The sequence below is a fragment of the Jaculus jaculus genome, chromosome 19 (assembly GCF_020740685.1).
Source record: "Jaculus jaculus isolate mJacJac1 chromosome 19, mJacJac1.mat.Y.cur, whole genome shotgun sequence".
In the NCBI taxonomy this organism is placed as follows: domain Eukaryota; kingdom Metazoa; phylum Chordata; class Mammalia; order Rodentia; family Dipodidae; genus Jaculus; species Jaculus jaculus.
Window position 1 is genome coordinate 22871633 of NC_059120.1, and position 25518 is coordinate 22897150.

Consider the following 25518-nt stretch of genomic DNA (forward strand, 5'->3'; position numbering starts at 1 on the left):
TTTCATATACAAACCAACAAGTCCCAAGTGTACCGCCCCAACAAGCTCTCTGACACCAAGCCAACCATTTCCTCTGCCCTGCATGACAGATCATTTTCTGAGATTCACATTTCCCATGACTCGATGAATTAGTCAAACTACCAATTCTAACTGTTGCCTTTGCTCACACTGCCTTACTTGAGGAAATGCCAAAACTTTTTGCTGATGTTCTTATAGAACAAGGGCCTCACTTATCTCAGGCTGGCCTGGAACTTGCTATACAGCAGAATATGAGATGACCTTTAACTCTTAAGCTTTCTGCCTTTACCTCCCAAGTGCTGGGATAGCAAGCATGAACAGGGCCTCACTTATCCCTGGCTTCCAATAAAGACTTACTTACTAACCTCAATTTTTCCTCTTTGCCTGATATGTTCTCTGTGGCCTTGTGTGATATGTTTTCCCTTGTCTTAGGAAACAAAAGCAATGAATTTGTTCAATGGCTCCAACCTTTTTGTGTTGGAACTAAGTGACTTCCATCCATTAATCTTTGAGGTATAATTTTAATATGACATCTACTTGCCAAAAAAAAAAAAAATCAACCTCAATCTATACACATAAATAGATAGTATCTCTTAATGTAATACTCTAAAATATTTAGTACAAAGCAAAGGCTGAAAGTCTGTGACCTTGGGTTAAGTGAAGGACTCTTGGATATAACATCAAAAGCATAACCCATACAAAAATAAGCTAGACCCCATCAAGACTAAAACCTCTATACACTCAAAGTACAAAAAGAAATGCATAAGGGGCTGGAGGGATGGCTTAGCAGTTAAGGCATTTAACTGCAATGCCAAAGAACCCAGGTTCAATTCTCCAGGACCCATGTTAGCCAGATGCACAAGGGGACGCATGCATCTGGAGTTGGTCTGCAGTAGCTGGAGGCCCTGGCAGGCCCATTCTCTCTCTCACTCCCCCCTTCCTTTCTCTGTCAAATAAATAAATTGGTTTTGTTAAAAAGGAAAAGCCTAAAAATGAGAGAAAATACATATAAAGCTCAAGAAAATAACTCAATAAACATATTACAATAGTCAAGTTGTAAACAAGCCCTTGTAAAGAATCTCATTCTGTAAACACAAAGTAAAGCCACAATTAGTTATTACACAATGAGACTACACCCTTATCAGAACAGGTACAGCAACAACTGGCAAGTGGCAAGGGACAGAACTGGGATTTTCACACACTGCTGATTACAGCCACCCAGGAAAACTGTCTGGCAGTTTCTTACTAAACAGTAATCTTACTCCTCCTTATTTCCTCTAAAATATGGAAACTACATTCAAAGAAATCCTACAAACAAATATTCCTATTGCTCTGCTCGTAACTTCTCCCAACTAGAAACCCTACAAATGTCCAACAGGTGAGTGGACACTCTGTGACACTGTCGTCACAACACAAAGATGAATCTCAAAGGAATCAGCAACCCTTCTCAAAAGGTCATATGCTATAGATTCCATTTAGGACACACTCTGGAAAGTTTGCAGGACTTTTAAATGCATCCAGATGAGCCATCTCTGACACTTTACAACTGGAGGACACGTCCCTATGCTGTAGCCTGGGGCCAGGGGCAGGTTGAGATCTAATGGGTAATAGGAATGAGGCTTCTGGACCCCTGCTTGTGGGGTAGTTACAGATTTGTGCATGTTAAAATGTCTGAAGCATATGGCAAATAGACTTGTATGCAAAAATTTTAATACAGGGGCAAAGGAGAAGTTTCAGGAGTCAAATCAATTTTAACAACCAGGCGACAAAGGCAGTGAGTGAGAGGCAGCCACAAACTATCCCACTTCAATGCTAATTAATCAATCAACCTAGGGGAAATGCAGGGAGAATGATCAAAAGAAACTCAAAAAGCCAGTCATGGTGGTGTACACCAGTTCTTGTAGCACTCAGAGGCTAAGGCAGAAAGATAAGTTGAAGGCCAACGTGGGCTAATAACAAGACCTTGTCTCAAAAAAAACCAAACAATGGGCTGGAGAGATGGCTTAGCGGTTAAGCGCTTGCCTGTGAAGCCTAAGGACCCCGGTTCGAGGCTCAGTTCCCCAGGTCCCACGTTAGCCAGATGCACAAGGGGGCGCACGCGTCTGGAGTTCGTTTGCAGAGGCTGGAAGCCCTGGCGCACCCATTCTCTCTCTCTCCCTCTATCTGTCTTTCTCTGTGTCTGTTGCTCTCAAATAAATAAATAAAAAATTTAAAAAAAAAAACCCAAACAAACAGATATCTATATCTATCTGTCTGTCTGTCTATATGTTTTGTGTTTTTTTTTGAGGTAGGGTCTCACTCTGGCCCAGGCTGACCTGAATTCACTCTGTAGTCTCAGGGTGGCCTTGAACTCAGTGCGATCCTCCTGCTACCTCTGCTTCCTGAGCGCTGAGATTAAAGGTATATGCCACCATGCCCGGCTTTAAGTAAATAATTTTTAAAAGAAAAAAGATAAATCAAAACTACACATTACTATTAGAAACTGCAAGTCAACATGTTTCACTAATCTCAGACCTTAAATCTCACAGCAATAATGACTCTATGCATTCTTCTCTCCTGTGCAGAAGCTAAGATATTTTCCCCTCGCTTGCCTTCAAAAACTAAAGAAATTACTTACAGCTTTCAAGGTAAGATCACACTGGAAAACAAGTGTCCGAAGTTGTGTTAAAATTTCCCTTTTGGTATTTTCTAGATCATTTCGTCTCTCCTCAACATTTGTTACACAAACTTTGTAGTGTTCATTTGCTTCTTCTACCTTTAGGAATATCAAAGCAAAACCAACACTGGTCATTACAATTTAAATTCTAAGAACTATTTATTAGAGTAAAGCTAAATTTAAACAACTATTTGTGAAAATTCTGAAATACTCTACTGAATTTTAAACATAATATTTTAAAGATAAATTGAATCTGTTTTGGTCAGCAAGTCAATGGCACTTGTATGATTACTATAATTACTATATTATTTGCCTATAAGACAGAATCCACCTGGATTTAAGCAGCACTTTATCTGTACACTTGCCATTTATTTCATAGAATTTATCCAACTGACCTTCCTACACGACACAAAGCTAGAAGCACATATACAACACGCATGCTGGTCTATACTCATGGCACAGATCTCTGTCTTCTCGAAGACACTTCTTCCGCAAACCTAGTCTCTCAGTATAACAGTTCTTAAAAGTGTGAATTTCTACGAACATCACAATCACCTGGGAACTTGTTAGAAGAGATCAGGACATTGTGGGCCCAGCAACCTGTTTGGAAAAGCCTTCCAGGGGATTCTGACACATGATAAAATGTGAGAACCAAACTATTAGTACAGCGTTACTTTCTTGATTGCTTTTTTTTTTTTGGTTTTTTCGAGGCAGGGTCTCACTCTGGCTCAGGCTGACCTGGAATTCACTATGTAGTCTCAGGGTGGCCTCGAACTCACGGCGATCCTCCTACCTCTGCCTCCCGAGTGCTGGGATTAAAGGCGTGCGCCACCACGCCCGGCTTTGATTGCTTTTTTTTGAAGCAGCATTTCCCTCTAGACCAGCCCAGGTTGGCCTGGAACTCACTATGAAACCCATCACAGTGATCCTTCTGCCTCAGCTTCCTGAGCTGGGTTTAAAGGTATGTGCAACTACACCTGGCAAGAGAACATTTAAGTTTAGAATTCTTCCCACCACATCAGCTCACTTCCAAACGACAAAAAGAAATCTCACTTTTTGAAGAGCCTCCTCTTCCAATCTCCGCTTTTTTTCAAGCTGTTTGTTGATATTTTTTACTAATCCCCCGCTTGAACACAGCTGCTCCTCTTCTGCCCGGAACATGGAAGACTTGGCTTTTTCATATTCATCTTGCCGTTGCATGCATAACAGCTTGGCCTTTTTGAGAGCGGTCTCTGTTTCAAGCTACACAGAACAAGAGTATCCAACACAGTTACACTGCACTTCCGGCTTCTTACTACAGATGGTTTTAGATGTTCATAAACAGGTGAATGGATCTCCATTATAATACGAACCAGTTTATTTTGTTGCTGCTTCCAAAGTTCTTTTATTTCTTTCCTTTGCTTTTCCATTTCATTTTTTCTCCCAAGCAGAGGCTGGATTTAAAAAAAAAAAAAAAAGAAGAAGAAAAAGTTGTTTTCTAAAGGTATGCCACCATAAAAGATGCATGTTGTATATGTAAATTAATTTTTACCTGCACGAATTTGTTGGCTTGGAGAGCTGCAATTGTTTGTTGTAAAAGCTGGCTGCTTTCTATATCATTAAGAAGAGCGTTGGTAAACAAAGACTGAAGCGGCATGAACTCCTAGAATTTAAAACGGAAAGGTAAAGATGGTTACAGCAATGACACTTGCCTAACCTGCTATGGCTCTATGCTCAATCCCAGGCATCACAAATCACCGTGACAAAAACCACCAGTGTTCTCAACTCGTCTTATTCATCTTTAAAAAGAGAACTTTTAAGCTTAGATATTTTTCCCAGAAAAACGACCAATCATAAAAATGTCTATATGAGAAAAATACTTAAGTTATAAAAATAAACTAATGAGCCGGGCGTGGTGGCGTACGCCTTTAATCCCAGAACTTGGGAGGCAGAGGTAGGAGGGTCGCTGTGAGTTCAAGGCCACCCTGAGACTAGAGTTAATTCCAGGTCAGCCTGGACCAGAGTGAGACCCTACCTAGAAAAACCAAAAAATAAAATAAAATTAAATTAAAATAAACCAATGAGCAAAATTAGCAGCTGTCACAATAATCAGTGTTTGCATAAAACTTCATTTTCTAGTTCTCTTCATAATGAACAATTCAAAACAATTTTGTCAATAAAAAGATCAGCAATTAACTTCTTTCCTCTATGCACTGAAATTTTGATTTGGCAAGGTATGATTCGGGAGCTCATCCAAGCAGCTTCCTGTTACAGAATCCAAGCAGCTCACAGAACGCACACATACCTGTAGTCCAATGTTAGATCTGGTCGCCTCTGCTAGTTTTATAATATTTCTAGTTGACTCCAACTCTGAAAAGATTGAAAATTAACTTGTTTTTCTTCCTCCACAGTGTGCATCTTATAACAGTGATTCTTAATTATATACGTGCTCATCAGAATCAACTAGGAAACTTTTTCAAAATCTACCTGTGCAGACCTCACCTGAGGGCTGTGTACTGTCACTTTACACAACTTTTGGGGTGATTCTGCTAGCATTAAAAACAATACCACAGGAAGAGCACAGACATTGGTAAATTCTATTTTTTTCTGGGAGTGCAACACACTTTACGCCTATCTGCTGTGTGTTCCTCAGGGGTGTCACCTGCTTGTTTGGACCAACCATAAATTAGGGAGTTATGTTATGACTGCTTCCCAAGTTTTAGAGGATTAGATCATGTATTTATAACATTATTTTCAGCTGTAAAACACTGGAGTAATATTAGCTACTAAGACATTTCTTTTAAGCTTTTGTCCCTTCTGCTCATTTGTCTATTGTTTCTTTTATCTCCTTTTACTACATTAGCACATTATATTTCTTTGAATCTGAGACAGAAGTTTTTTGTTTTGTTTTTATTCCCAGAGACAGTATTTGCTGGGTCTAGTAGTTAGGCCATGCTAAATGTTCAATAAGTATATCTAGTATAAGAAAGTTTATTTTAATAAAAGAATAGATAATTCTATTTATTACAATGAAACAACTACTAATTTGGAATCCTAATACTTAAGAGTCTGTAGAAAATGAATCCCAAACAATTCAGCTCTTCCATTTCAAAGTTAATCAGATGCTCCAAAGATAACTCACCCAAGTTGAGCTTTTTCTCAACCCATGACACTATGTTCTTGGTATATTTTGACCATGTTTTAGCATATGACAAAGCCAATTCTACAGAGTCAGTGTTCTTTAGCAGCACGTTGTCTAGGTCAATAGGGGAAAACGTTCCTGAAAACAAAGGCATCAATATAAGTATGTTAAATTATCACATCATAATTCTAAATAAAGTAGCATTCAGTTCACTAAGTGTTCTTTATTCAAAATTGGTTTAAAAAGAAATTAGTACAGGGCCACAATTTAAACTTTAGAATATTGGGACTGGAAACATGGTTCAGAGGTTAAGGCATCTGCCTGCAAAGCCTTAAGATCTGGGTTTGATTCCCCAGTGTCCATGTAAGCCAGATGTGCTAAGTGGCACATGCATCTGGAGTTCATTTGCAGTGGCTAGAGGACCTGAAGAACACCCACACGAATTCTCTCTGTCAGCCTTTCTCTATCTCAGATGTAATGAATAAAATACACACAAAAGTAAAAAAAAAAGCTTATTTTATCTTCATATGTATTTCATCATTAATCATCAAGTAACAAACCTTATACAATAATTTTCCATGTCTGTGTGTGCACATGCACACAAGTGTGGTGAACATGCAGATGCATGTGTGTGTGAAGGCCAGAGGTGGATGTTGGTCTTCCTTAATTGCTCTCCATAATATTTTTGACACAGGGTCTCTCAATGAATTCAGAGCTAACCAGCAAGCCCTAGGGATCCTCCTGTCTCTGCTCCCAGCACCTATGCTGCATATGCCTGGAGCATGCACAACGTTTGCATGGGTACTGAGAATCTGACTGACCCTGGGTCCTCACTCTTGCATGGTACTGAGCCATCTGCCTGGCCCTAGAATTCTTAGTCTATATCACCACACATTCTATTCAGGCAAGCTTTTTGCTTATGTTTTAAATGCAAGCCTTTCTACATTATTTTACATTTAAAACAAATATACTAGATTAGAGCAAAGAGACTTAGTGACACAAAATACTTGTTAAAAAAGACCACAAGATGCTTGACAAAAGAAAGAAGTCATCTGAACATGACGTGTTACCTTTCTCATTGGATAGATCCGCGGAGTCCACAGAGATGTTTTCAAAGGACTGACGACATGTAAGAGAACAGACTTGAGATTAGAGCAGAGGAGCCAACACGCTGCCCCAGAGCTTCGTTCTGACCTAGAGCTCTCCCAATTCCTGCTCAAGAATGCCTCATGCTCACTACTCAAAGGGCCTAAAAAGTCTGTTTAAACACCAGAGCACTTAGAATTTATATATATATTTACAACAGCAGTCCTTAAAATCCAACAATGAACTACCTCATTAATTCAATCCACACATAATTTTTAATTCTTCAAGCTCCTAAAATATCACTCAGACAACTAAACAAGCAATCTCTAAAGAGAATGCCCTGTCACCTTTACCATTTTATTACCTAAGCATGTCACGTCAAGCTTACTGGACAGGTGAGTATAAAATCTGCTGTGATGCTACAAATGATTTATGTGTATGAAACCACATCGTAGCTATACCATCTACCTGAGCACTGAAACTGTGGCCAGTATGAATAGAAGCGAGTTTTATTTATTTAATCTATGTTTAAAGAGGCTATCTTATTAGGCAGGCCTGACACCACCATCTACCAAAACAATTCTTAAACAAACTTCATTTCCTTGGTTAACACTATCAGCTGTATGACACTGGGCTTACCTAACACTTCTATGGGCAGGGATGATACCACTTTTCTAAGATCATTTAAGGATTAAAATGACATAGGCTTAAACATAGTGGAGGGTATACAGTAAGCACCATTAAATAAACCATAGTTATTATTTTAAAGGGTATTTTTAAAAGCCCTTCATCAAATATAGTAATTTTATTAGCATTAATCATCATGAACTTTTCAATTCTAATCTCAGGAACAAATTAAAACTTCAAAAGGGCTGGAGAGATGGCTCAGTGGTAATATGCTCAAGCATGAGGGTCGGAAGGGGACTGAGACCAGAGGGTTCAGATTTCCCAATTTCCTGTAAGTAGCTGGGTATGTCCACACAGACCTGTAATCTCAGTCCCTCAGGGGAGCCTGCAAGCTCTGCAATCAGAAAAGAGATTCTGGCTCAAAACAAAGAGCAGGTGGCAGAGGGGTGGAGCAGGACACTCAGTGTTCCACTCTGGCCACTGTAGAAGTGCCCTCCACTGCAGGTATTTATGGTAACAAAGACAAATTGGAGGGTGTGTGAGGGGATTAATACCTTCTTTACTTTTTGTGTTATTTTTTTCTAAGTTTCATCAGTCTTGAAGACTTGGGGCAGCATCAGTAGGGGAAAATGGTTAATAATTCCTTACTACGTTTCAGATCTTATGACACATTGATTCATTACTTAAGATGATACACAACAATCAGATGGGTTCTTTTGATACAGTCCCACTTAAGAAGTACAATCAAGTTACTGCTCCAGAAATTGAGCATGCTATCATATTTAAAATGAATTAGTCTATTTTTCTTGCCATAATATAACTTATTTAAACTTTGAAACTATCAAAGAGTAGCTGCAATTAAAAATAGTTGCAATATTAAGTTAAACATATTAACAAGCTTGCTTTCGGATAAGCCTGGCCTACCTTATTTTCCCGAGAAACAGCCAGTCGTAGTATTGAATCATTTCCTACATCTCCCATAAGGAAATTTGTGAGGCTATCCGAGGAGGTTAAAAGGAAATAGAAATAATGACAAATTATTATACTTGTTTGCCACAGGGTTTACATTTAATCTATCAACTAGAATAAAACTGATTTAAGGGCTGGAGAGATGGCTTCGTGGTTAAGGCATTCATTTACAGTAGCGGAAGGCCTTGGCATACCCATTCTCTCTCTCTCTCTCTTTCCTTCTCTCTCTCAAATAAATAAATAAAATGAACATTAAAAGAAAACTTTTAAATAGGAACCTGAAAAACTTTTAGCCATCTATTCACATAAAATGAACACGGCCTTTAGACAGCTATGACATCCCACATGAGTAACGCAGAAGCACATCCCAAACTGAGACACTGTGCTATACGACTTAATCCTTTCTTTTCCATGTATCTTTCTAGATTATGCAATATACTCTTACTGAGAGACTGAGGTCCAGTTAGTATTTTTTAATAACTTATTTTTTTATTTGCAAGCACAGAGAGAGAACAGGAGAGAAAGAGTAAGGGCAAGCTAGGGCCTCCTGCCACTGTAAAGTCCAGGTGCACATGCCACTTTGTGCATCTGGTTTCCTCCAGTACTAAGCAATCAAACCCAGGCTTTATAAGCAAGTGCCTTTAGTTACGGAGCCATCTCTCCAGTCCCACAGTAACCTTCAACTGAGGTAGTCCTCTCACTTACATATTTCCAAAGGTAAATGCCAAAGCTTCGATAGAAGAAAATACTTCACGGAATAGGTCGTTTTTGTTTTCTTCATTAACTTCTGTAAAGTTCACAGCTATAACAAAGATTGATTAAATTAGTAAAGGAAAAATATTTTAAACTATATGTATACAAAAGTCATCTAATCCTTTAATCACCATTACTTCAAAAAGCACTAAATGGTTCAGAAACTAGAAGGGCTTACATTCAAATGGTTGTAACATTCAAGTTCTTCATTAAGGAAATCATGCATTCCAAACTGATCACTCTACATGGCATAACTCAACGCATGTACAAAGTGACTACGTATGAAACCAGCTGGCCTTGGACTGGAGGATACTGTATCATCGGATCTCTCATGAAGGATTTTGTGCTAGTTTTTTCTTGTTTACTGCCTTCTGGCACTTAATTATTTTTTCAATTTTTTTATTCCTTAATGCCTTAGAATATTCCAATTCCTATTTTTATATAGTCTTATCTTTTAAGCTCTTTTTATCTATTTTGTATGTGAGTGTATGTACGTATGTCTATGTGTGTGCACCTATGAGTATAAACAACCTTGGGTGTTATCCTCAGCAATATTGTCCATCTCTTTTTTACGACAGTCTCTCATTGGCCTGAGGCCAAAATAGGCTGAGCTGGCCAGTCAACCAGCTTCAGGGCCCCTCCTGTCTGCCTGCCCAACACTAGGATTACAGGCAGTGTGCTACCATTTGCCAGTGTGCTAGCATCTTTATGTGGGCACTGGGGATCAAAGATAGGTTCTCATGAATGCAAGGCTAGCATTTTAACCCCTGAGCTACCTCTCCTGACCTAGTTTTATTTCTTTTAATAGGCTTTTGGTCCTTGAGGTCCATGTTAATTAACATAGTTGCCTTTTATTCACCATAGGCATAGTCTGACATTTTGCATTTTGTTAATGTAGATTATGAAACCCAAACGCAAAAGGTTAACTTACTTTGAATGTTTAAAGGCCAGGCACAATTTACCAAGGCAATTTTTTTCCTTATGTAAACAATGCCACTCAAGCTGGTTGCAAGTAACAACTGAGTATTGCCCGCTGCACCCCCAGTACCCAAAGGGCAGGTACAGAAAGAAACGAGAGAAAGCCACTGTCTGTCTGATCAGGTTCTTAATCTCGGATGGAGATTTTCAAATAGTTGGTTCCATCACCAAAGACCCTCATTTCACAGATCTGTGTGTTTTCCAAAGTTCTCTCAGGTGAATGATATGCAAACAGGGTTCAAACTCATCAAATCACAAAGGTTTTATAAGTACGAGTTTTTGTAGTCTGGAAGCCAGGAGCATTAAGGTCCCTACCTTTCATCAAATTCTTCTAAACACCTTTGATCCCAACATAAAGAAAAAATCAAAACCAATGCAAATAACTTTTTAAAATATCCTGAGACTTTTACTCTGGCTAAGGTAGAGAAACAGACTACACAGTTCTGCCGGAAATAGTTAAAACTAAACAGAACAAAAATTCTTGCAGAAAATTTAAGAATTGACAGTTTTTAAGACACTGGATTATTGGCAATGATGACATGGTACTTACAACCGCCCAGTTTCCTGCCTCATCTAACAGGCAGATGCCTAGATTCCCTAGCAAAGGACGTGACCAGGGATGATCAAATCTCATTTATAATAATTAAGAATCCATTAACCAGGAGGACTTAACCATTTTATACATTCATATATACATTTATACATGAAAAGTTTCAAATGCATAAACCAAATACTAACACAAACCACAAAAAAAAAAAAAAATGCCCAGTGACATCTGGATATGTCAATAATCCTCTCAATAAGTGACAGGACACACAGATAAAGAATAGGTAAGGATAGGGAATTTTGAACAATTCCTATCAACCAATTTGACAGACCGACATTTCTAGAACACTCTAACCCAACAACAAAACACACAAAACACGAGTTCTTTTCAACTGCAACACATGCCATGTTATGGGCCATAAAATACATCTTACATTAAATGTCCTTAATCAGCCACAATATATTCTATGACTATATGGAATTAAATTAGAAATAAAAGAAAAATCTCTGCAAAATCCCCTCACTGTCTGCAAACTAAGTACATACTTCTAAATAACCCATGAGTCAAAGGTGGGGAAAATAAAGAAGTACAAAGTGCTTTGAATGGAATGAAAATAAAGCCACAATATGCCAGAATTTGTGAAAGAGGTGGAGGAAGATGCAAGGAGAACTCACAAGCAGAGTGAGCATCATTTTCCATGATGATGGTGTTACCAGAATGCACCTACGTGAGAATATTACCAATAACTCATCCTCTAAGCTGCTTTTTAATTTTAACTGAAAAGTATTCTCAATGAAACATACATTTTCATGTCACCAAACATAGAAAAACAATGGGCTGGAGAGATGGCTTAGCAGTTAAGCACTTGTCTGTGAAGCCTAAGGACCCTGGTTAGAGGCTCGATTCCCCAGGACCCACGTTAGCCAGATGCACAAGGAGGCACAGGTGTCTGGAGTTCGTTTGCAGTGGCTGGAGGCCCTGGCGCGCCCATTCTCTATTTCTCTCTCTGCCTCTTTCTCTCAAATAAATAAATAAAAAATAAACCAAAAAAAGTTCATAATAATTGAGTAATTAACAAATTGTTTGAAGCATCTTCCTTGTTTTTTTCTCAGTAATAATTCCTGTTACTGCCTTTGCCTCAACTTTGAACTTTGAAACAGCTCTACATGCCTAATGTCTCTCCATCTCCAGTTTCAGAAGCCTGAGGCTGCTCTCCAAGCATGCATCTTTGTATTCTTCCCTGTTCTCTAAAACCCTGTACCAATATTCCTCCTCCCTTTACTCTCACACATTCCTACTCAACTCTTTCCTACGTGAAAAAAAAATTCATTTTACTATTTCTTCTTAAGGCCACCATTCAATCAATTCCCTTTTCTCTACTACCAAATCTGTATAAGTACATCATGCCTGTATTTTCACTTCTTTGTGCCGCTACATCAAGCAAGAAATTTTGAAATATAGCAAAGTATGACCATATATGCCACACATATATAATAATAACCAATCACAGAACACATATAAAATTTCTGAAACATACAACATGGGCTGCATTTCTGACTTTTCTTATTTTCAAAATGGTTACAATCTGCAAACTTGATGCCACAAGTCAGTCAGGGTCTTCAGCTTGAAAGTGGCTTAATTAAAAGATTGGAAGAAATGCTACCGTTTGCATGAAAAGGGTGGGGAAAAAGAACAAAATTTATAGGGAAAATAAGAGGTGGTAAAATACACAGAACAAAAATTTGTTTCAGGAAAGCAAAAGATATAATGAAGAAATGTAATACATATTATATTTTCAGACAGAAATGCTAGATATGTAAATTCTTCTAATTCTTTAATCTGAAATTCAACTCAAATCACCCTGAGAATATGGACAGGTTATCTTTGGGCTTAAGCCAAATTAATTCAAAATTCCTAATGAAAAAAAAAAATTCTAAACAAACAAAAAAATGAGGAAAAACTACCCTACCAGATACTAAAACATATTATAAAACTATAATAAAAGAGTAAAATATTGGCACATGACTCAAATCAATAGAAATTAAATATACTTGAGAATTTAGTGGGTTATGATAAAGGTGACATCTCAAATCAGTGTAAGAAAAAGAGTTATCTGGTATACACTTACATGCTTTAGACTTAAAACTGAACAAACAATACCATGAAAACATCAGGGGAAAAGAATTGTAGAATTCTATCAACTCAGAATAAGGAAAATTTTCCTAATACTTAAAACCCAGAAATCATAAAAAGACCGGTAAGTTTAAATGCAAAAAAAAGACAAAACCCAGAATAAGAAAGTTTACAATATATCAAAGGGTTACTTTTACTAGTTTAAGACAGTTTCTATAAATTAATACTATTAAAAACAGATCAACCATCCAGAAAGAAAAGAGATAAAAGGCCAATTCGTATGTAAGGCTGCACAAATGGCTGGCTCTGCAGCGAGACTCAGTTACATTCGACACGGGGAAAGGCAGACCAAGCCTAACTGAGACCCCCAAGGTGTACTAGTGGCCCGGATAATAACAAGCTTGCTAACTAACTAACTAACTAACTCTGTTGGCACCCCTCGCCCCTCCCCACACTGCCATCAGAACAGAGCCTGTGTAGAGGACAACAGGCAACACCCAAACACACAAATGCACATGGTCTCTCCCAGCAGTAGCCCACTGAGGACTCTGGGTGGCAAGTACTGAAGCAGGGGTAGAAGAAACCGGAAAACCACCTGAACATCCAGCAGGAGGGGTCTGCTTCAGTGACAGTAACAGTACACCATCCGGGTGGACTGCCTGCCACACAGCTTTGCAACAACACATGCCAACAACAAAGGACAGAGAACCCTCCTCTGTGCAGCCAGACAAATAGAACACTGCCATTCATATAACATATAGGAGGCTGAGAAGCAAACATGGCTGCGTATTTGCTTGTGTATGTGAGATATGTCTGGAAAAATGCAAGAGAAAGCAGTAGTTTACACTGCTTATCTAAGAGGAAGAATGGGTGACTATGGTCTGAGGTAAGAAACTTCAGATGACTACCCTCTTAAGCCACTTACATTCTCACATGTGAATGAACTGCATATTAAAAAGAAATCAGTTTGTAGACCCGAAAGAAAAGATGAGGCTTCAGCAATTTTGGATGTGTAACTAAGGCTTTTTTTCTTTTAATTTTGCCAGTTGTAAATACAGGACAGTATATGGATCATGAAAAACCTAAATAAAAGGTTTTTTATTTATAGTGCAAACAAAACTGACCTAATAATTGAAAACAGAAATACTAAGTACATCATAAATTACTGACTTCTGAAGATGTTTTTATCTGCTTCAAAAATAGGCTGTATCTCTCATACCATATTGCAAATATTTTGTCAGACTCAACTTCCTGCATGGAAGCAGAAAGAGACACAGGAAATACAAATCACTACTAGAATGGATGAAAAAAAGCTTGGGGCTTTTTGTTTAAAGTTATTTCAAGGTAAAAGCCTACATTTACAATGAAAAAATGATACAAAAGGCAAATGTTCTAATTTCTCATCTCTTATGTATAATACATTTCAGAATGTCAAACCTGGAAAACACAAACAATATTATATATCCCCGATTTGGAAGTTATGTCGCATTATGGGTGTTCTGTTTTGTTTTGAGCAGTTTGGTAAATATGGAAAATGCATTTGACAGCTAAGACCCTCAAAAACAAGTCAACTTGTTATCAAAGGCTAAGACTAAATGACCCAAATGACCACACTTTATAGCCCTCTGGCCCTACAGTACACAGTCTTCCTTGGTTCCTCTCTAACATGGAGACGGGAGCCGTCAGCACCGACCTCTGAGGCGGCGAGGCTGGGAGACCGCACATCTGACTGGCTGGCACAGAACAGATGTTCAAAAACGGCTTGTACCTATCTCCTGCCAACCATTTGTGGGTTTTGAAAACTAAATTACCACTAAATAAGCTCTGATTTGACCTCCATTTTACAGGTCACTTAATGTTTTTGGAGGGTCTCAACAGGAAGAATGGGGCAGGGAAAACATTATTTAAAATATATCAACCTGTCCCAAAGAAAATACAACTTTTAAAGTTTTCTAGTTCCAGTGGAATCCTACAGAGACTGTAATTTCCCAACAACAAAGTAAACTTATCTTCCCCTTTAAAACCTCATCCCACACAAAAGTAAAATGCAACAATAACCCCAACTCTAAAGACAGCCATTGTGGGAAATAACGCTCAAAAGTCCACTTTACCTCAAAGTTAAAAAGATCTTCAAGGCAGCTGAGAGCACTCTCTTCAAGCCTGCTTCTGGAATGTGCACAGCAACCACACGCTGGGGCGCTCCTTCCCCAGGACATCCTGACTGCGCACAATAGCCACGGACAATTGAACTAGGATGCGGGGTCCAAGCATGGAAAGTTTACTATCTATAGACGCGAACTTCCCTATCTAAGTAAAGCTAAATGACACTTGTAAACAATCGACTTAAAAACAAATTTCGTTACTAAGCACCTATTTTGAAAGTCACAAAAGAAGCTACCCAGGTTTCCCACTTAAAATCATCTGTAGCAGCCCCCCCCCACACACCCCCAGCCATCCCAGTGCTTGAAAGACTGAAAAAGGAAATCACACAAACAGGAAAAGTCTATGTCAAAAAGAAGTTGGGGGCAGGGGGCTAAGCGCATGAACTACATGGGTCTGATTTCCTCTTCCTACCACATCACTTCACACTGACTTTTGCCCTTTCCAAATGAGTGTATCCACCAGTTTCATCATGTTCTTGGGTCCTATAGCTCAGCCTCATGTCTGCCACCACACCAACTCAGTTAATGCCTGCCCTTGACCCAGGAAACTCAGGATTGCTAACTCTTGTGCCAAACTCTTGTGCCAAAGAAGTCTTCCTTTTCCGAATCAGCCTAGGCTGGGCTGCTCACTGCACTACCTAGGCACCTGTGCCCATCTGCCATGGAACTGACCACAGCACTACTGTTGGTCACTGACTCTCCAAAGGTCACCTTCTGTAATGCCATCACTGGAACCCTCAGCAGTGGATTTCACAGTGAGGGTCCTTCTCAAAACCCTGTACCTTTTAAAGTACACGCCATTTTGCTTCAGAAGCCCCCGCCTAGAGACTCTTCTCCAGTTCTTTCACCATCTCTATCCATCTCACATTAGTCTTCGATGTGCTCTGCACATGGAGTAGGTGCCACCCCCTCTTCAATTACCCCAAGTCCACATCTTCAATGCCAAACTTCTCCATAACCCTTAACATTCAACCTGTCATGTCTTGGTAAGTTGACATGCATCTCTTCCATATGACAACTCACATCCTAATAGCTATCACTTCCAGATCAGATCTTCAACTGAAAATATTTATAAAATATTTATAAAACTTATATATTTATAAAATTTTCAGTGTGGCTGAATGTGGTGGTACACACCTTCAATCTCAGCACTTGGGAGGCCGAGGTAGGAGCATCACTGTGAGTTTGAGGCCACCCTGAGACTCCACAGTGAATTCCAGGTCAGTTTGGGCTACAGTGAGACCCCACCATGAAAAGCCAAAATAAACAAACAAACAAAAATTTTCAGTGTGGCATTTTCATGTGTATGAGTGTGGGCATACATGTGACACAGTGTGTGTTGGGGTCAGAGGACAACTTTCTGGGCTGGGTTCTTACCTTCTACCTTGTTTGAGGCAGGTCTCTCATTCTTGTTCACTGTGATGTGTCCTCAGGCTAGCTGGCCCATGAGCTTCTAGGAAACTCTCTTGTCTCTATCTCCTATCTCCCCACTGGCATGTTGATTACAGAAGCCTGCTATGGCTTCTGGCTTTTACAGGGGGTCTGGAGATCTGAACTCAGGTACTCAAGTGACAGTGGCAAGTTCTTTATCTACTGAGCCATCTCCATGGCCCTCAGATCTCCCATTTTTATCTAGTCCGTTATTTCTAGCAATCTCCTAACTGATCTAAATACACTTTTCACTTAATCTTTCTCATATGCTGCAGCTCAGAGTAATTTATGGTAAGTCATCAGAGAGGTTAATGTCCCAAATTCTCGATTCTGTTTTAGCACATGTGATATATATTTGTACTTTATATAGACATATACATGTATATCTACACATATACATAAATAATAAACTTTTCATTTTCACATCTTACCCAAGTCTTTTCTCCATTTGACTCTTTTTACAAGTTCAGAGTCAGTAAAAATGACCATTCTGACATTTCTTGTTTTCAGATAACAAAAGCTTCTTATATACTAATAAACCACTTCAAAAAGGTACGAACTCATTCATAAAACTCAACTGTTAAGCATTACTTTTACAACACAGGCTAACGAAGCTGTAATTTTTAAGCAAAAATTTTAGGTGTTACTTAAGTACATAAAATTCTTTATTCATATAAAACATACAAACACCATGAGGGGAGATGGCTAGGCAGTCATTATAGACCAAAATGTATCACTTGAATCCTTTTTGCCTACAATAGCCAACTTTTAATGTACGTCCCTTACCTTTCACTTTCGTGGCAAGTGTCTCTGCAGCATTTTGAAGATCAATAGAATTTAAGTTCTGATGCTTGCTCATTACAGATTTTAAAACACGGAGAAGTTCATCTAGGCGTATGTGAATGACTTCTTTAAAACAGTCTTAAAAAGAAAAAGGATGCTTTTTATTTTGTTTGCAAAGCAAAGGTCTATAACCTAAGCTATCAAAGATCTTGTGAAGAGCATTTCAGGAAGACACACTGGTTCCACAATTTCTGCCCACCACACATTCACATCTACGTTTTACTATTGCACTATATCCGATTTCTCAGCCTTTATGTAACCCTTAGTCATTTCAATTCCTTAAGGGTTTAGGGCAGAAATGATAGCACCAGTCTGTAATTGAAGCACTTGGGAAGTGGAGTCAGGAGGATCAGGAGTTTAATGTCATTTTGGGCTACAAAAGTAAGTTCAAGGCCAATATGAGCTACATATAGCCCTGTCTCAAAAACAACAAAGGCTACCCCAGTTACAGTCAATTTAGTACGACTCTGTTTCAGTGTTCCCAGTCTAAAGATGCTTTCCACATTTTCCTTGAGGCAACTAAATAAGGTTTCCTGTTGTATGCATCCAATGTACGTTTAATATACATAAAAACAAACTTAAAAGCCCTAAATATACACCAATGTTTTAAAAAATACTAAGTTTACACACTAGAATTGATTCTTTGCATTAATTATTAGTTATTAGATGCCTGCAACTAAGAGGCATAAAGGGACCTGCATTTGTAGAGCTGGGATATTATTTACTTAGGATACAGTGCGCAAGTCTATAATGAATTTTGTGCTTCTCAAAAGTTGAATTTATTGCTGATGGTGAGATACTGGACCGTCATTAAAGAAATCCAGACTTCTACCTATTCTTGAAAAAGTTGGTCACAGCAGGCCGTCTTCCCCTTGGCCACAGCCGCTGAAACCAACTGCTGCCTTCTTCGACGTGTGTCTTCCTGGAACCACTAGTCTAGCCTGAGCCACTCAGCTTATCACCACCGCCTCGTACCAGGTTGTAGGGGAGAATTTCACGATTAAACAACAGGGAGACTTAACATCCAAAATCATTTTTGGAAGAAAAAGGAGGGTGCCATAAGCATTCTAGCACAACATACTTTTGGATCATTATCTTAATCATCCTACCTTTAGAATCCTGAAATAATCCTTAGAAGTTAAAAACATAAGAACCTTAAATAAATGTATCATAAATATGATTTAATTTTTTCTTTCTGTAACTTTACATAGCATTAGTGTTTAATAATGTACTTATTAAGTGCTTAGTATGTGTTAGGCACTCCTGAAAATACTTAAAGGTTAGCCATGTCTCATTTAATGCTTTGTAACAATCTTATCAGGTAGGTAATCTCAAAAAACTCCAATATATAGATGAAAATACTGAAATATACCTAAATTCACCAAGATAATAAACTGTAGAGGAAAAATTTGAACCCAGGTCATATAATTCTAGAATTCATGTTCTTAATGTTACATTGCCTCTATAATAAAATAGCTTAAAATTTTTTTATTTTTATTTTTGTTCATTTTTATTTATTTATTTGAGAGTGACAGAGAGAGAAAGAGGCAGATAGAGAGAGTGAGTGAGTGAGAATGGGCATGCCAGGGCTTCCAGCCACTGCAAACGAACTCCAGATGCATGCGTCCCTTTGTGCATCTGGCTAACATGGGTCCTGGAGAATCAAGCCTCGAACCCGGGTCCTTAGGCTTCACAGGCAAGCGCTTAACCGCTAAGCCATCTCTCCAGCCCTTAAAAGTTTTTTATGTAGTGTTATTTTATAATTAAATATATATTAGAAATAGTGAAAGATAATCACCATAAAGAAAAAAAAAACTGTAAGATAAAAACAAATAGATATTCTATCACCATCCATCAACGATTTCATTAATTAATAGCACTATCAAAAGAAAGAAATGCATAGGATGAGAGGAACAAACAGGGTGAGGGCAGCACAAGGAGCCAGCCAGGTGTATGAAGGCGATGAATACCCCAGAGGCAAGCCACGAAGACAGCAGAACAGCACTGGATGCAGAGAACACAGTGCCTTTCGGGAGAAATTCTGACTCACTTGCCCAACACATTTGAGTGAGACACACAGAACAGGTTCTGGCGCAAGCACTGGAAATGCACACGAGCACTAGGCACGAGTCGGTGAAGTTCTCAATGGGAGCTTGGGTTAACAGTTCTGGCGCTGCACATACACGCGCACTGGAACAAGCAACGGAGCAGATGGAGGGCACGGGGCAGGAGCCAGGTATCTAGTGCTAAGTGGAGATTTAGAAACATGTAATAACCCATGCAGTCGTGGATTCAAGGAAGGTGCTTCAGAAAGAACTGATGTGCAGCTTCATATGTATGGCTATACACAGAAGTATTTAGAGTATGCATACATAGGGTAGGAGACACAATTGCATTTCTTTACTCATCAACTGAGAAGACCTAAATCCTCATGATAGCAAGCATATCTAGTACCCAGATCTTGGTTTCTAATACCATTTTCTATTAAAAGAAAACAGATGGGGCTGGAGAGATGGCTTAGTGGTTAAACACTTGTCTGTGAAACCTAAGGACCCCGGTTGGAGGCTCGATTCCCCAGAATCCACATTAGCCACATGCACAAGGGGGCTCTTCTCATTTGCTATGGCTGGAAGCCCTGGCCTGCCAATTCTCTCTCTCTCTCTATCTGCCTCCTTCTCTGATTGTTGCTCTCAAATAAATAAATAAAAATAAACAAAAAAAGAAAACAGTTGTCTTTGAGAAATGGTTAATTCAAAGATGGGCAGAAAGCACACAAACAGGGTGAGAAGCATCTTATAATGCTAAAAAAGTAACAGAAGAAAAGCAAAGAAGGGCTAAGGAAAGACTGGAGGGAAGGAGAAGTGGGACCACCATGCCATAGGTATGCAACAGTCAGTTGAGAACGGCCACTGGCCAAAGCTGGAGCATGCAAAGTATAAAGTAAATATCCATGAGTTCATATTGATAAAACTGACTAAATAAATGGAGAAGAATCAAATTTCTTGTGTAAAAAAATGCTACATGCTTTACGCCCTACGCCCTCATGGATGTATGGCATAATTCCAGGAAGTGAGGACTGTACACAGTGATTTCTTCCAAAGAAATTGGTATGCCTGGGGCACCAAACCAAGCCCCACACAGTAGGGAAACCTGACAAACTCTAATCCCAGACAGGCAATAAAGGTCATCACCAATGGGACATTTTGTAGCAAGGGCTCAATACATGACATGATGCAAATGTCATGTTACATCTTTTGTCTCCCTTCTGATATTCTATAACCCTAGTCTAATCATGAGGAAAAACACCAAAAAGTTATCAGGGGGCACCCTACTATTTAGCCAGTATTCCATAAGAAATTTCAATTCAAGGTGGGCTAAAGAAAACATGACAACTAAATACAATGTGATAGGGTCCTGGAAAAGGAAAAAGAAAACAAGACATTAGGGAAAACCTACTGAAGTGTGTGTAAAAAATAAATTTCAGTTAATAATAATGAAGCATCGTTACTGGTGGTTCATTAGCTCTAAGAGAAGTATGATAATACATAAGGGAAACAAGGCATAGGACTATATGGAAATCCATATTGTCAGCTCAATTTTACTGTAACTCAAAAACTTCTGAACTATTTTAAAAATGAAATACAAGTAGGGAAACACTTTAGGAATTTTATGTATAGTTAAATTTTAAATTTTTTAAAGGCATGTGGCACCATGCTTGGCAAAAACAATTCTCAAAAGTAGATATTCACATTTTTTCCTATGGCTTAAAAATAAAAATTAAGCTGGGCGTGATGGCGCACACTTTCAATCCCAGCACTTGGGAGGTAAGGTAGGAGGATTGCTGTGAGTTGGAGGCCACCGTGAGACTACATAGTGAATTCCAGGTCAGCCTGGGGTAGATTGAGACCCTTCCTCAAAAACAAAAACAAACAAACAAAAAGAATTACTTTTATTAAAGGAATATTAACTGTTTAATGTGTCTAATGATAGTAGAGGTTACTTATGCAGGCTTGCTCAGATAATCCAACACAGAACAGTGGTGAGAAAAGGCAACTCCATGGCTGAGAGACCATAGAAAAATTACCTTTCCATCCCTAGTTTCCATACTTGTAAAAAGAAGATAATGAGAGCAACTTCATAGCAATGTTATGTTAAATAAGCTAAAATCCAAAAAGCGCTTAGAATGGGGCTGGGACATAGTAGGTCTCTAGAAACCCTTGTGGCCATTATTAATCATTTTAGGCAAAAACAGACAAAGACAGGGAATACCACAGATTAGCCCTGAACTAGAATCCAGTAACACTGAATTAAAAGAAACTGCAGGGAAAATAATAAAATTTGAAATGCTATAAATGTATAATTACGGAGCTTTCCTGCCTTCCTATTTTACCCCAGGCTTACACAGCAACCACAACCATGCTTGAGTGAATATCATCACAAGCATATACCGCTTTCCTTTTGAAACCTAACTGCCAGGGCTGTAGTTTGCATACATAAAGTCCCAAAGGTCTATGTGTTAGAGGGTTGGTCACGTGGATAGCACTATTGGGAGGCAGGCAAAACGTTAGGAGGAAGGGCCTACTGAAAGCCCTCAAGTAGTGGGGAAGAGCAATCAGAGAGCACCACGAACACTACCAGCCTCTTCTCTCCTTTGCTCTGCGGGGTACGCCCTGAGACGTTTTCTCTATCACACTCCACGTGGCGCGCTGCCCTGCCACAGCCCCAACCATGGGGCTAGTTGAGCATCTGCTATGAGCCAAAACCTGTTTTTTTTAGAAGTGAATTAGTCTCATGTCTTTCACTTACTTTTTAACTATTTATTTACTTACATATTTATTTTAGAGAACAAAGTAAGCAGATAGAGAGAATGGGCATTCCAGAGCCTCTAGCTATAGCAAATGAACTCCCAGACACATGCACCACCTTGTATATAGTGGGCACTGGGAAATCAAATCCGGGTCCTCAGAATTTTCAGGCAAGCACCTCAATTGCTGAGCCGTCTCTCCAGCCCTCATGTCTTTAATTAATGGCCCAAAGCTAACTAATAGTTTTAAAGTTATTCCTTTTTTACTTTTATTTTAATGTCTGTAACAAAATCTATAGATAGTGACATACTTAGGGATACTGTGAAAATACTCTGTCTTATTTTGAAGCCTCAGGCCAAGAGTTTGATTTTAAATGATGATCAACAAGCACCATCATCAATCTTCAAAACTAGTGTTGGTTATTAAAGCAGGAACACCAAGGCACTTATGTCCTAAATGCCTTATTAACCAAGGTAATGAATTCTAGCCTTCTCAGAGTCAAGGAAATTAACATGTGGAAATCAACACATTTCAAAATTATTAAAAATTCTTACATGCCAGTTATTTGCATTGGGGGAGATAGCTCATTAGGTAAGAGCTTACTGTGCAAGCAAGAGGACCCTAGTTTAATCTTAGCACCCACACAAAAAGTTAGGCATGCCACATATGCCAATAACCCCAGTGCTAAGGTGGGGGAGGGCACAGGTAGGCGAATCAGTAGGGCTCCCTAGCCAGCCAAACTTAATGAAGAACCCCGAGTCCAGCTCCAGTGGGAGACTCTGTCTTAAGGAAATAGTAAGGAGGAGAAGCAATAGAGGAGGACCCTCAAAGTTCTCCTCTGGTCTCTGCACACATGTACAGGGCAGGCATGCACCTGCACACATACACACAAAATAACTAATAAAAGTAAGAACAAGTTTGTCAGTTATAACTTCTAATATGGTAGGTAACATATAACAGAGCATGCACAATAGCTTTTAGGGGGGGGCACTGTGTCCTACACCTCTGCAAGCCATAGAACTGTGGTTACAGATGTGCATGGTCATACATGGCTTTTTGGCATGGGTGCTGAGGTCTGAACTCAGGCCACCTGAGCACACGCTTGCATATTAAGCACTCTAATCAGCTGAAAGATTTCCCCAGCCCGTGTCATTTTTTTTAAAAGTTTTTTTTTTTGTTATTTTTATTTATTTATTTGAGAGTGACATACAGAGAGAGAAAGAAGCGGGGAGGGGGGGGAGAATGGGCGTGCCAGGGCCTCCAGCCACTGCAAATGAACTCCAGATGCATGCGCCCCCTTGTGCATCTGGCTAATGTGGGTCCTGGGGAATCGAGCCTCAACTCGGGGTCCTTAGGCTTCACGGACAAGGGCTTAACCGCTCAGCCATCTCTCCAGCCCCCATGTCATTTTGTTTTTGTTTATTTTTATTTATTTATTTGAGAGCAACAGACAGAGAGCGAAAGAGGCAGATAGAGAGAGAAAGAGAGAATGGGCGCGCCAGGGCCTCCAGCCACTGCAAACAAACTCCAGATGCGTGTGCCCTCTTGTGCATCTGGCTAACATGGGTTCTGGGGAACCGAGCCTTGAACCGGGGTTCAAGGCTAAGCCATCTCTCCACCCCCCCCCATGTCATTTTTTAATGGTATAAAATGCTATGAGAATCCCTGCTATAATGAAGGGCTGGAGAGATGGCTCCGCAGTTATAGGCGCTTGATTGCAAAGTCTGACAGCATGGGTTCGGTTCCCCAGTACATGTAAAACCAGCTGCGCAAAGTGGAACGTCTATCTGAGTGTTTGCAATGGCAGGAGACGTGGAATGGCCAGGACATCAATAGGTCGAACAAGACTTCTGCAGCTTCACAGCTGAGCAAGCCCACATCTGTTTGTGCTGTATGTTGTTGAGAGAAAACATTCCACTTTCACCAAATGCTCCTTTCCCCTTAGAGGAAAAAGCCACCTAAACTGAAACTAAAACTTTAAAATCCTTTCAAGGAGCTCAAACAGCTTCTTTGCCAACACCAAGGACGTGTTCCAGAAAGCATGCAGTGAGTAAAGGGAGGCAGTAAGATGGCTGGCTGTGCCTGTGGTAGGAAACGACAGTCAGGGTAAGAAACCTGGGTTCCGAGCCGGGCGTGGTGGCGCACGCCTTTAATCCCAGTACTCAGGAGGCAGAGGTAGGAGGACTGCCATGAGTTCGAGGCCACCCTGAGATTCCATAGTGAATTCCAGGTCAGCCTGGGCCAGAGTGAGACCCTACCTTGAAAAAGCAAAAAAAGAAAAGAAACCTGGGTTCCAATCTTCCATCTGCCACTTCTTTGAAAAGATCATATATAAAAACTTGTTTATTTTTTTACTTCAGATTCGTCATCAGTAAGAAAATTGACAAAAATCATCTCCTCTAAGCACTTAACCAAGGTGGTATGATTATCAATTACTAGAAAATACTTGCTTATTGTCTCAACATATACAAATAATGTTTATAATTGGTAAGGCTGTAAGCCATCATTCAAACTACATGCCTTGTAAACATACCTCACATAGAATTATATTCAATAACAAATATACTTACAGACCTCACAATATCTTAATGAAAAAAGAAACGTCAAAGATTCATTTTCATTCTTTACGTAAAATCCAAGTTAGCAAGCAACTTGGAAATCAAATATAAGTATTTCTAGGGGTCTGGGGAGATGGTTCATCAGAAAAGAGCACTTTCTGTCCTTCAGCACAAGCATGAGGAGCTGAGTTTGTTCCCCGGAACTCACATGAAAAGCTAGGCATAGCCAAGCATACTTGCAACCCCAGAGCTGAGGAGGGCAGAGACAGGAGAATTGCTGGGGCTCCCTGGTCAGGGGACGACAGAAAGCACAAACGAGATATTCCTCTGTCCTCCCCATGTGTACACACATGGCACACACAGGCATATACCATGCACACATATGTGCACATACTTACACCATACATACTATAAACACATCCCCCCAAATATTTCTGTATCTGTCAACTTAGTATTTATTAAAATGTAGTCTTACAACTAAATATGAGATTTTGTTGTTGTTGTTTGAGGTAGGGTCTTGCTCTAGCCCTGGCTGAACTGGAATTTACTATGTAGTCTCAGGGTGGCCTTGAACTCAGAGTGATCCTCCTACCTCTGCCTCTTGAGTGCTGTGACTAAAGGTATGAACCTCCAATTTTTAAGTGTCACAGAAGCTGCATTATAAATGTAATGCAATTTGACTTACATTACAAACTTATTATAGGTGTGAATATAATAAAATAAAGGTCAACCAGTGTCTTAATACTAGTTCTCCAGGACAGCAAAACAGCATCCCAATATTTGCTTGTTTACTACCCCTGAAATATGGTCAAATGAATTTTAATTTATTCT

At 39.4% G+C, this 25518-nt stretch overlaps 1 protein-coding gene across 4 annotated transcripts in view; it reads right to left on the minus strand.

The window, feature by feature from the left end:
• The window catches only part of Arhgap29 (Rho GTPase activating protein 29), an 80272-nt gene that overhangs the window by 25283 nt on the left and 29471 nt on the right, over positions 1-25518 (minus strand). For 3 of the 4 annotated variants that reach the window (XM_004663968.2, XM_045138327.1, XM_045138328.1), the window contains exons 3-12: positions 17268-17402; positions 9183-9279; positions 8433-8505; positions 6866-6914; positions 5796-5933; positions 4959-5023; positions 4206-4316; positions 4027-4107; positions 3728-3916; positions 2636-2773 (exon numbers count right to left, since the gene is read on the minus strand). In XM_004663968.2, coding sequence (XP_004664025.2) covers positions 2636-2773; positions 3728-3916; positions 4027-4107; positions 4206-4316; positions 4959-5023; positions 5796-5933; positions 6866-6914; positions 8433-8505; positions 9183-9279; positions 17268-17402 — 1076 coding nt within the window. Of the gene's footprint in view, positions 1-2635; positions 2774-3727; positions 3917-4026; positions 4108-4205; positions 4317-4958; positions 5024-5795; positions 5934-6865; positions 6915-8432; positions 8506-9182; positions 9280-14999; positions 15138-17267; positions 17405-25518 lie in introns of those variants that run through there. The other variant, XM_045138330.1, reaches the window with a different exon arrangement.